The following is a 12,770-nucleotide window of genomic DNA, read 5'->3' on the forward strand; positions in this document are numbered from 1 at the left end:
AGCCCCTCCCAACCCGAGAAAACGAGCGGGTACTCACTCTATGACATCATCAGGTGTGGACCCACCCCCGCACCGCCAATGCGGACTAAACACACGTCCACATTCCCTGAGAGAGTTATCATTCTGTCCAAATGAATTCAAAGCAATCAATTCTGCTTCACATTTGCAATGCCGAAGTGCAATTGGCCGTCTTAAATTCCCAAAGCTTCCGTGGTGGTTGACCCTTGTGTAAAATTTCTGCGTTGACGAAGATAACTCAACGAATAGTGAAGTGGTTAGCGCATTCATCCAGTGAGCAGAAGTTCCCGATTTTGCGTCCGTCAGGGTTTTGTTTTTTCTCTCTTCCCCTCCTCCTCCAATACTATTTATTGTAGCAAGGAGCCATTTTTTTCTCAAATGTTTATTGAAGAATTGAACATCCATACAATTTCCACATTTAAAGAAGAAGACGCGTACTGCAAGGGCTGGCCGGTCTTGCATGGCCACTCAGAGGAGTGCTCGAACGCAGCAGGACGAGAGGGGCGCGGCAACCACACGGGGAGAGGCGGGGTTTTACTGAACCAAGCGTTTTACTTCTGCGTAAGAAAAATGCAGTATTTCATAAAAAATGACTTCAACATGGTGTCAAAGGTACAATTTAATCATAGGGCCTATAGTTAAGTGTGGAAGGGCTTAAAATACCGTGATATAGTACCTTTAATTAAATTTATTTACATTGTTCTTTTGACTCTCTTTGCTTTCCTTTTTGTTAGTGTTAAATACTTTTTCCAAGTTTTTGTTCACAGTGCACTTTAGGGCCCTGTCTCAATACCCACACTACACTCTACGCTCTTCAATGACGTGCTCACTTGTTAGAGGTGCACGAAGTGTTCGAGAGCACAGGTTACAAGCGTGAGAAATTGTAGAATTGGGACAGGGCCTGTGACGTCATCGACTTGCCCCGCTGTGTTCAATTGCGTCATCAAACATTGCCAGCGTTTGTTGTTTTGGTAATGTTGCTGCTTAAAATGATTACAAAACTGCAGTACAGTAGTACTAAAGTAAAAACCCCAGTCGATCGCAGCTATGGCTCCGAGCCTGGGTTTATATATATATATATACATATATACAAATGTATTTTTGCACTTCGGAGAACTAAGACACCCTACACACTCGCACCCATCAACGGAAACGTGCAATTGAGGGGCACAAGGGAGGAAGTGTGAGTATTGGGACAAGGCCTATATCTCCAGCTCTGTGCTGTGTGTGAGCTAATACTCCTTGTGTAAACTCTGGCAATGAGAACCCCACTGCCAACTATAGTGGATGTGCAATGACACTTTTTTTCTAGTATGGGGGAATGCATGTCCCCTGGGGTTAAAAATATTTGACCCACTTAAACAAACAGGTTTTGCTTGATTGATTGCAGTGGTGAAGTATTAAATAAAAAACGCAACCATAACATTAGAAAACACAATATATAAAATGACAGAATAATCAGAGACATTGCCAGGCCATGTTCAATTTCAATTAGAGGTTTCCAAGGCAACAAGGGGCAGAATGCTCTCCTGCCCAACACAGGAGAATCACATAGGACATGGAGAGATGCATCAGCAGCCACAGACACCTATACTAAAGAGGTAATTGACTTCAGTACAATTCTATAAGGGTTATGATAGAATATTGTTCATGAAGTACAATAACGTTACACACCATCTGTTGTATCCAGTTTCCCTAAGGCAGTGTTGTCAAATTTGTTTGTCATGGGCCACATTATCTTTATGGTTGTCCTCAGATGGTTGTTATGACTGATTTAAATATATTATCACCTCATTTTTCTTATGGACAAATTGATGGATAACTACTTTTGAAATCACAAGTCAGGGAAAATAGTATTAGCCTAACTGTTGTTGCATTTGTTTTAAGAAGGGGGGTTGGCAAGGAAAATTAATGTTTGCAGCACAATATTTCAACATGACTATATTGCCATTTTGGTACAGACTTCAGCCAAACATAGGTACATTATTTGCTATAGTGGCGAGCCGGATCTGGCCCCCGTGCCTTGAGTTTGAAACCTTTTTTGAAACAAAATACGATCCACATTTATGCCAGGTCATAGAGTCCACTACAACAAACGTGAGCAACACTAAAATGTTCCCTATGAAGCACAGCAATCTGGGGAAAGAATGGATTAATTACTCCACAGTGATGAAGAGAAAGGGCCCGAGGTGGTGATAAACACACAGAGGTCTTTTACACATGGACAGGAAGGGAGGCAGGCCCCGGCTGGAGATGCAAACTGGCTGTAAGGTGCGTTCGCTTCCCCATCGCAAGCTGAACCACACAACAAGACTTCCATCGCGTTGTAAAAGGCAATGCAAAGCCAGCGGGGATGGGCTCGCTAAACCACTGTCACGCATTATAATCTTACAATATCGCTCAAATTTAGGTCAATCTGAAAGTAATTTAGATTTCGCATTAGCAACCCCCTCCTTCGACCCGGATGCACTGATGGATGGAGGGAGGGATGGAGCGATGGAGGGAGGGAGGGATGGACGGATGGATGGCGAGTCTATTTGAAAAGGGGGGGTTTCCATTTTCTGCCCACGATCAATGCGAGCGCACCACAGCCCTTAAAACGCGTAATAAGACGTAAATCCACGTGAGGACGACTGTGGTCAAATAACATCTGGCAGACAGAAACACACGTCTTGTCAAAAAAGACACCACCTTCTGTCACGTTCTATGTTATTAGATTATTTTACACGTGTGGAATTCGTGAAATGAGGAAATGGGGACCAAGGAAACTGGAATGACATTGCGCTTGCTTACTGTGAAATAAATTCCCTCGGGGGATGGAGAGCCTCGTTTTCGCCCCTCGACTTTCCTCCTTTCCGGCGTGGGAATCCAAAATTCAAACCATGCACAACGGGCTGTGGGTCGTTCCAGTCTCAGAGGTATTTTTGGTCCAGCGCGGAGTGTGAAAGATGAAGGCTCCCAGCATCCGAAAAGGAGCGAGCCAGCTGTGGGGAGGAAGTGGGGGAGAGGAGGGAGGAAGGAAGGAGCGGCCGGGCCGGAGCACTGCGCACAGGCGGGAAGGCAGAGGCACTCACTTGTCTCTCTCTTTCTTCTTCTCTCTCTCTCCCTCCCTCTCCCTATTTGTGTGCCTCACCAAACAGGGTCCCTTCATTCCTGTGAGACAGACTGACAGACAGTTGAGGTAACAGTGATAACGGCGACACCCAGTGGTGATGAAAGGAATATATCTTCTGGATGGTGAACAGTGCCACGGCGCAGATGGGAGCCTGTGCTTGTGGTACATGTACACTGATGGAAAGTCGTTTGAATATTTATCCAATGTCTTTGATATACAACTTAAGGTTCATGTACTAGCTCACTGATATATACAAATACATGGACCTTAAACTGGATCAGGATATTCTTCTTAAGGTCCATGTAAAGTGCACACGATTATAGTGCACTTGTAAAGCACGTGTGTCTCACTAGTACGCCCAAGGTTTTTTTTTTCCCACTACTGTGTGACATTTCTGCTCGGGCTGTCACTCTCAAATATTTTTCAGGTAGTATCTCACTGAGCGGCGAAGGCCTCTGAGTATTTGCAAACGTAGCAAATGTTGATATTTCGTCAGAGTTCACAACAACGTTTACCGGATGCCATTTTTAGTGGTTGCAGCTTTTCTTGTGCAACTCAACACCAAATCAACTGCTTTTTGCTGATGAACTCTATAAACGGGTGTTTACTAATGCTGTCTACATGACCTGGACATTATCTTGACATTTTAGTGCATGTTTGTTGAAAGTTTGAATTTAGGGCAAACCCCCATCTGTGTATCACCATCTACAGGTTAAACACTGGGATGAATACAATTTGGCTGTTTTTCCCTCTCTTTGGACAAGCACGTACTACCCACATTACTTCTGTGAGGCCGATGGACATAGTTGCTCTGCCACCCACTGATTCAATATCGTACATGCCTCCTTAACGAGTTGGACTTGGAATTGTAGCGTTTGCGAACATCTTTTATCATTTTTTAAGTTATTTACTTAGCATAACTTGTGATAGTATAGAAATGATTTACATCGTAGTTTTCACTGCTGCTGTCAATGACAGTCAGATCACACCCAACACTCTTCCTCCTCGTAAGCCCAGCGGCCCTCCAGGCAACGCCTCTTTTGAGCACCAGTTTCAAATTTAGGGAGGGATGGAGCAAGAATCTAGTCGGAGGTGAGTTGCACTTTAAAGGTGGGGTCTTAAGATTTGATCGTTTGTGTTTGTAAACTACCAATTCAAAACGGACTCCTCACATGGCTCAAGCACCACTCTTTTCGGGTCCCGGAGCGGGCTTGCATTTAGCGAGTGTTGGCATTACGTCAGGTTTCATTCAAAAAAACGTTACAAAGATATTCGGCAGAACTATTTTTTTGCTCGCAAAGAAATTTTGGACATGTTCAAAATTTGACGAGAAAAGCTGTTTGCCAGCATAAAAATGTTTTGCACACATCTTTGCAACGTTTTTCATTCGTGAACGAAACCTGAAAAATAACAACACTATATGGGCACATCATCACAAGCCTGCATTGCTCAGTGAGATCCATCCATCATCTACCGCTTATCCGGGGTCGGGTCACGAAGCAGCACCTTTAGCAGGGAAGCACAGACTTCCCTCTCCCCAGCCACTTCAACCAGCTCCTCTGACGGAATCCCAAGGTGTTCCCAGGCCAGCTGAGAGACATTGTCTCTCCAGCGTGTCCTGGGTCATCCTCGGGGCCTCCCGCTGGTGGGACATGCCCAGAACACCTCTCCAGGGAGGTGTCCTGGAGGCATCCGAACCAGATGCCGAGCCACTTCAACTGGTTCCTCTCATTGCGGAGGAGTAGCGGCCTGACACCGAGAGAGAGAGCCCGGACACCTTTCGGCCGCTTGTATCTGGGATCTTGTTCTTTTGGTCATGACCCACAGCTTGTGACCATGGGTGAGGGTAAGAATGTAGATCAACCGGTAAATCGAGAGCTTTGCCTTTCGACTCAGCTCCTTCTTCATCACAACGGACCAATACCCAATCCGCATTACTGCAGAGGCTGCACTGATCCGCCTGTCAATCTCCCGCTCCAACCTACCCTCACTCCGATTCCCCTTATTAATAAGGGCGACCACCACCCCGGTCTGCCAATCCAGAGGCACTGTCCCCGATATCCACGCAATGTTGTAGAGGTGTGTCAACCACAACAGCCCCACAACATTCAGAGCCTTTAGGAACTCTGGACGGATCTCATCCACCCCTGGGGCCTTGCCATCGAGGAACTTTCCAACCACCTCAGTGACTTTGACCCCAGTGATTGGGAAGACCACCTCAGAGTCCCCAGACCCTGCTTCCTCAAAGGAAGACATGTCGGTGGAGGTCTTCGAAGTATTCTCTCCACTGATTCACGACGTCTCGAGTTAAGGTCAGCAGCACCTCATCTCCACTATATAGTGTTAATGGCGCACTGCTTTCCTCTCCTGAGATGCCGGATGGTGGACCAGAGTTTCTTTGAAGCCAACCAAAAGTCGTTTTCCATGGCCTCACCGAATTCCTCCCATGTCCAAGTTTTAGCCGAAGCTACATTCCACTTGGCCAGGTACCTGTCAACTGCCTCCTGAGTCCTATCAGGCCAAAAATGCCTGATAGGACTCCTTCTTCAGCTTGACGGCATCTCTTACTGCTTATGTCCACCAGTGGGTTTGAGGATTGCCGCCACGACAGGTACCAACCACCTTACGGCCACAGCTCCAAACAGCCGCCTCAACAATGGAGGCGTGGAACATGCTCCACTCTGACTCAATGTCCCTTGCCTCCCCCGGGACAAGTGAGAAGTTCTGCCGGAGGTGGGTGTTGAAACTCTTTCTGACAGGGGATTCTGCCAGGTGGTGACCATTTGACAGCACCGCCCCTCTCTTCACCCGAGTGTCCAACACATGCGGCCGCAAATCCGATGACACGACTACAAAGTTGATCATCGAACTGTGGCCTAGGGTGTCCTGGTGCCAAGTGCACATATGGACACCCTCGTGTTTGAACATGGTGTTCGTTATGGACAGTCCGTGGCGAACACAGAAGTCCAATAACAAAACACCTCTTAGGTTCTGGTCGGAGGGCGGTTCCTCCCAATCACGCCCCTCCAGGTCCCACGTGAGCGTTGAAGTCCCCCAGCAGAACGAGGGAGTCCCCAGAGGGAGCGCTCTCCAGCACACCCTCCAAGGAGCTGCTGTTCGGTGCATAAACACAAACAACAGTCAGGAGCCGTCCCCCCCACCCGAAGGCGGAGGGAGGCTACCCTCTAGTCCACCGGAGTAAACCCCAACGTACAGGCGTCTAGCCGGGGGGCAATAAGCTCCTTTCCTTGCCAGAGAGATGACATTCCATGTGCCCAGAGCTAGCTTCAGTGGCCGGGGGTCGGATCACCTGCCCACCCATCCCCTTTGGCCCCTCCCACAGGTGGTGAACCCATGAGAAGGGTAACCCACGTTGCCTTTTTGGGCTGCGCCCGGCCGGGCCCCATGGGTATAGGCCCAGCCACCAAACGGCCTGGTTCCAGAGGGGGGGGCCCGGTGCAAGGGCAAGGGAAACCAAGATCCCAAATTGACGTTCTTTATAGGGGTCTTTTTGAGCCATGCTTTAACTGGTCCCTCACCTAGGACCTTTTTGCCATGGGTGACCCTACCAGGGGCGTAAAGCCCCAGACAACATAGCTTCTAGGCTAATTGGGACACGCAAACCCCTCCACGACGATAAGGTGATGAATCACGGAGGAGACTCAGTGAGATACCACCCCTAATTGAATAAATCAGATTAATAGGCCAAGTGAGAACAAATGCTTGATTGGCAGGATTTAAAAGACAAAAAACAATTGAAAAAGTCAGCAGTTCTGATCCGCTCTGTATGTGTACACTCTGTTCTATTCCTGGCGCGATTGTAGTTGTCTTTTTTGTGTGTGTTTTCATCTGTATCTAACATTTCTTTGTTCAGTCATGTGTAATCCACTTCCAAATACCACACTCATTGGTAACAGTGGCAAACGAAATCTTGCACACATTGTTCTCACATGCTCTCTTTGCTTCGGTGCGCAAGAAAACCTCTTTGGGTGGTCTGGTTATATTATCTTGCCTGCATCACCAAGCTCATATCACCAAAGAAAATGTTGCAGTGTCACTCATAAAAAAAAAAAAACATGCACTGGCAAACTTATCCCTGGAATGCTGATCCATTTATTGAAGCCTCCTCTTACAAAATGCTCATTTGGAGCCCTTCTGTGCACCAGCCTATCCTTTGCTGCCTAATGACCTCAGCAGGGAACATTAAACTTTCATCTGAGCTAATCTAAAAATTGAAGTCCCCTTAAGCAAGACGCTCGTCTGCACCAGTGGAGCAGCTCAGATCCCCTATGTAAGACATGTGGTTCTACTTTGAAGGTGTAATAGCTCATATGTTTCACATTAAGTTAAAAGGTGAACTAACACACTCAACAAAATTGCGAAAAGGAAAAATGGTGAAACGTCTAGACACCAGCTCCTTTCATTCTCATATGTTAAAATATGCTCCTCCCATCAGCGAGTCATTTGCCTGATTTGTTTGGCACACTTCTTACTGACGGATGGTCTTCCTGACGGATGGTCTTCCTGACGGATGGTCTTCCTGACGCAACCCTCCCTCCTACTAGTGAGCTACGTTGGCTGGGTACACTGTGGCCTGCATGTCTGTCAATCATAAGGCACTTTCATCATACATACATACATCTTTTTTGTGCAAATTAGAATATCTCACATACAGTGCATCTATTTTGTTTAGGTTTTTTTTAAACATTTATGGTAATATTATGAGATGAAAGTCAATTTTATTGTCAGTTATTCATTTTGCAATTTGAAAAGCACTTGTTGTTTGTTGGTAGGCTACTTGAAGACTGTGAACGATTGAATAAAACGTACTGAGTGTGTTTCAGCACCACGGAGAGTTCCAAGGAGCGACAAGACGGCGGTTCTCCTCAGTGAATATTCGAGGAGTGTGTGCGTTTGTGACTGCCAGTGATTCCCTGTGGCGTGCCAGTGAACTCAGGGGTGTTTAAGTCCCCAGCAGCATAAGCATCCCTCAGGGGGGTGTAGCATCTGCCCGACCACCGAGGGCTGTTCAACTAAGGAATACTTTAGGGACGAGGTGGAGGGACGGGGTTTGCTTGGTTGTCGTAAGGATTTGAACAGGTTGACTCCCCAGAAAACAGGCTTTCTATTTCCTTTTAAAATCTCCCAAATGTATCCTGCTGACACAAGCCACAGGCACAATGACAGGAAGACGTTTCCACAGCAACACACTGAGACGCACATTTCGTTCTTTGTGGGAGATGGAAACATGGCTGTTTCAAGGTCAAAAGAGATATTGCTCATGTAACTCCAAAACAATTTGCACAGATTTCGGCATGGCCATCTGTAATCGATAATAATAATAATTTAATTTTGATTTGTAATGCATTTCACATTTCAAAGAAATCTCAAAGTGCTATAATAAAATTAAAATAAACCGTTTAAAACTAAAAACAACAAAGTTAAAAAGAAGAAGAAGAAGACGTTTGCAGCAGGCAATAAGCTGGTAAACATAGGCCTACTAGAACACACTTTTAAGACACGCACACGTGATGTTATTTTACTGAGAGATAGATAGATATATTTGTATTAGGTTATTTAAACAGTAATATGAGATCTATGTGAAAGGAAAGTAACAGAGAAAGAATTGCACAGTAATCAGCTGTTTTTACTCGATGTTAGCCTTGTACAAATGATGATAATAAACATAATAAGAAATAATGTTGTGTTTGGAATGAGAAGTCTTTATCTGTTTAATAGATTTTCAGTAGTTAATTCACATTCAATGATACATCATTTTGGTGCAACAGATGTTCCAGCTTTTGATTTGGATACTGTTTCTTTTACTGGTTTCCATTTATTTATGTATTTTTTTGTTTTTGTTTTAGGCATTCGTGATTGCAACAGTCCCACCTTGTGGGTTTGTAATGTACTGCACAATATCACCACAGGTTTTTTGTTGTTGTTGTAGATTATTGTGTTGTTGTTTTTTTGCGCTTCTTTAAGTTATTACTTTAATCATATTCATTTATTATTTTAATCATAATCATACCCGTAAACAGTTCTATCATTATTATTACTGTCCTGCCCAACGTTTTAAATCATTTTTTTACGAGGTGACATTGAATGCAGCATCAGCGTTGCGCCGTCTCCTCATCCTTTGTGCATGTCATCCAATCAGCGTTCAGATTCGGCGTACGGACAGCTCATTGGCTGGGAAGGAGGAAGACGCGAAGACAGTGGAGTGGCTACTTTGCAGACATCCTCTTCGGCAGCTAATGGAATTAAACAATTGTTTTTTGTATTTTGTCCGAGCGTTAATGTAGTCAGAGGTAGTGCTAGATATTATATTCCGTTGGATTTCCTTTGAGTGTAGTGTTTTTGTTTTGTCCGATTTGTATTTTAATAGACGTTTGAGCATGATGTCGGGCCTGTGGTGCTGCTCATCCACTGAATTCACCCCCTTACTGTGCAAGTGAGCTGTTAATGAATCTTGAAGGTAAGTGAAAGCTGGCATGGGACACAATAAGATGACATCATGATGTACAGTATTGGGGAGTGCTTACAAAATGAACTTGTGCTTTAGACAGAATGTAAATACAAAATCAGAGCTGCTGTAAATCACCAATATGCAGGATTTATTGTGTTTGTATTACAGCACATTTGATGAAAATGTGGTTCCCCTTTGTTTGGCGTCCACCTTCATACATACATTAGTTTTAGCATTCCAACAGTGGCTAATGAACTCAACTTGGGTGGAGCAAAGCCTCTACCCCATAGGCTATTTATTGGACATTAAGGTACAGTATCAGTAATGTTTTGTGGTTTAAATAGTACATGTATGTTCAAGAATGTCACAATGCCAGCCAATCGCAGGGCACACATAGATGAATAACCATCCATACTCTCAAACACACCTATGCTATGGACAATTCAGTTAATTTGAATTAAACGTCAATTGAAGTTACTAATTAACATCTTCTGGAGTCATTGCACAACTGCTCTTTTTGTAGGTGCTGCTGTCTGAATGATGATTACGCGATGTCTGATGTTGAGGTCACGTACGCCGACTTCATCGCATCTGGCAGGACGGGACGTAGGAACGCCCTCCATGACATCCTGCAGAGTCCTACTGACCTCGAAGGTCAAGCGCTCCCCCTTACTCTGTCTCTATCCCAGCTTCACATCAATGCAGGAGGGGGAGGTAAGCTCGACTACTCATTTATTTAATTTGAAAGTGACAATTCAATCTTAATATTCTCTTCTTCTTCTTTTTTTAAAGTAAAATTTTGACTGAGAGAAAAATAAAATATATTTCTGTTGCTGTCAGATGCAAACGACACTGACGATACCCAAAGCTCAACCTCCTCGGCTCAAAGAGCAGCGGTGCAGAAGAACAGCTAACTTGGCGCAGTCACATGCCGGTGAAAAGAACATTTCTGGATTGATTGGTGTCCTTGTCGGCTCTGCACTCTCTCTTCACACCTGGCAGGTAGTTGGAGGTTAACAGAATATCTGCCATTGCATTGCCAATTCTACTGATGAGACTAGTTAGTAGCAAGTCACTCTAAAACCTAAAGTCCAGTATGGAGGCAACAAACTGGAATTTGCACTTTGCACCACAACAGTGGACCTTCCAGCGTGTGATTTACAGTTCAAGTGAAATGAGATGAGGTTGTTGTACAAACACATTTATTCTTCATTTAGTGGATTAAGTGCAGTGCTAAAAACACTGACGGGGTGAATGGAAAAGAGAGCCTCTGTTACTTTTGTAGTTGCGCAAGCAATTTGTGAGCCCACTGAGACGTGCTAATGTAATAGGTCGCATGTGTGTGGAAATAGTGATGCAGATGGGGATTATATTGCCATTTAATGGCGTGTGCTTCCTTGAAATTGACAGTACTGTTGAGAACATTGGACCGGCTATAAGCAGGACTGGAAACACAGTTAAGAAGCTCTGGCCTTTGGATACTTGGAAACGAAACTGGGCTGTCATGTCATATAGTCTAGTAAATGTAGTTTAAAACTCAGACCATTTAAAATATAAATCATCACTACTGAAACACATCACATCTCAAATAAAAGCCACAATAAGATTATTTATAAAACTATTACATGTTAAAAAAAAAAGTGTCTTGCAAATGTGCACTAAAAAAGGTAAATACTGTACAACTGTACTATGCTTAGGCAGTGACTATTGTGTACCACCAGAGGGGGTCCGCATATCACTAGTGGTACTAGTACCACTCTTTGAGAATCATAATTTAATCATTACTGGAATTTTAGCGGTGCAACGTGACTTGACGCTATTTTGGACCACATGCCACTGAATTTTACTCACGTGCCCTTACAAAGTGATGACTCCCCTGTAATTACACACCACCGTAAAGTAGTAAATGAATCCAACTTTAATTGTGATTTTGATTTAGCTTTATCACGATCTTAAAAACATTATAATGAAAAAAAAAACAATTTATATGAAGAAAGGCATGGTACCATTGTAAGTTCCCGGTGTTTTGAAAGTACCCTGAATGCATCGTGTTGCTTGTGTAGTAAGCGTGTGATGTCATGTGGTTCTGCCCTCCCCGAGCATTCGTTAATCTGTTTAATAATGACATCCCACCCCACACAACAAAAAGAGTTACACACGTTGTACATTTAAAGGGATAGTTTGGGTTTTTGGACATGAATCTGTATGGCATCCTTACCTAAAGTGGTGTGCAATCAGCACTGACTAACGCTAACAGCGTCTTGTGACACGAGATCCGGTCCGGTTTTGGTGGAGACGAAAGTAGTCCGGGCAAGTTCGCTGGTGTCACGGAAAATAAACAAAACAATTTGTGTTTAAAAGAGTGATACGATTGCATCATAAAACTGCACATTAGAAAAAAGTCAGACTTCATTACCACCGGGCTCTATTTTTCTATTCGTATCACTGCGCGGCGCGCTGCATCCAGCTGACAGACGCGCACAAACCAAGTTGTTTGGAAGTGTTTACCTGACGTGAGATAGCTAATGGAGAGCGAGAGCCATTAGTATATAACGTTACGATTGTATAAACTTTATAAGCTTGTATAACTAAGGTGGGTTGTGTGTTTTGTATTCTTGTGTTTGAGTTTTTGTGAACGCATCGCACGTCTAGTAAAGTTTATTGTGTTCTGCGTTGGCTGCGGCCAACAGTAGCCGGTTGTGTGAAGACAAATAAAAAGGTGAGATTACCTACCACGTCAGCTGGTAAAAATGGTGCGGACGCGTGATTTCCCGGGCTGTACCAATCAAAAATTCCCTGAATCTCCGCACACTTTTCACCGCTTTCCGAGCACTTCAAACAAGTGTACCCCATTTGTCAGTGACAGACACCCGCTCTCTCAGTGCTTCAGCTGATCAAGTTGTACCACTTCCCTATCCCTCCTCGTTCTCACTCTCTCTTTCTGTCCGTTCTAATTCCATCTGACGAATATTGGCATCAGTATATTCGGGTTCATAAAGATACCCACCTGGCTCAGTGCTAAAGACATTATCGTTGTAGTCAGACATTTTATCGTGAGTTTTCAAAGTTATAATTACGGTGGAATGCGCGTCTGTCAGATGGATATGCAGCGCGCCGCGCAGTGATACGAACAGAAAAGTAGTGCCCGGCGGTAATGGAGTGAGTTTT

General features: G+C 44.3%; 2 protein-coding genes across 9 annotated transcripts in view; one reads left to right on the top strand and one right to left on the bottom strand.

The window, feature by feature from the left end:
• Positions 1 to 3,127, bottom strand: part of ctnnd2b (catenin (cadherin-associated protein), delta 2b) — a 139,658-nt gene extending 136,531 nt beyond the window's left edge. For 4 of the 8 annotated variants that reach the window (XM_086095417.1, XM_086095347.1, XM_086095364.1 and 1 more), the window contains exon 1: positions 2,812 to 3,126. The gene's annotated coding sequence lies outside the window, so the exon portion shown is untranslated. Of the gene's footprint in view, positions 1 to 2,811 lie in introns of all 8 variants that reach the window. The other 4 variants (XM_086095373.1, XM_086095356.1, XM_086095337.1 and 1 more) reach the window with 2 other exon arrangements.
• A 6,211-nt stretch (positions 3,128 to 9,338) lies between these two features.
• On the top strand, positions 9,339 to 11,851 carry LOC147181869 (cAMP-dependent protein kinase inhibitor alpha-like). Its single transcript, XM_086095445.1, has 3 exons — positions 9,339 to 9,611; positions 10,126 to 10,316; positions 10,443 to 11,851. Exons 2-3 carry the CDS (start codon positions 10,154 to 10,156, stop codon positions 10,514 to 10,516), a joined length of 237 nt encoding a protein of 78 aa, XP_085951571.1. The 5' UTR covers positions 9,339 to 9,611; positions 10,126 to 10,153; the 3' UTR covers positions 10,517 to 11,851.
• The last annotated feature ends 919 nt before the right edge of the window (positions 11,852 to 12,770 follow it).

The sequence above is a fragment of the Leptonotus elevatus genome, chromosome 1 (genome assembly GCF_054856555.1).
Source record: "Leptonotus elevatus isolate MCC_2025b chromosome 1, RoL_Lele_1.0, whole genome shotgun sequence".
NCBI lineage: Eukaryota > Metazoa > Chordata > Actinopteri > Syngnathiformes > Syngnathidae > Leptonotus > Leptonotus elevatus.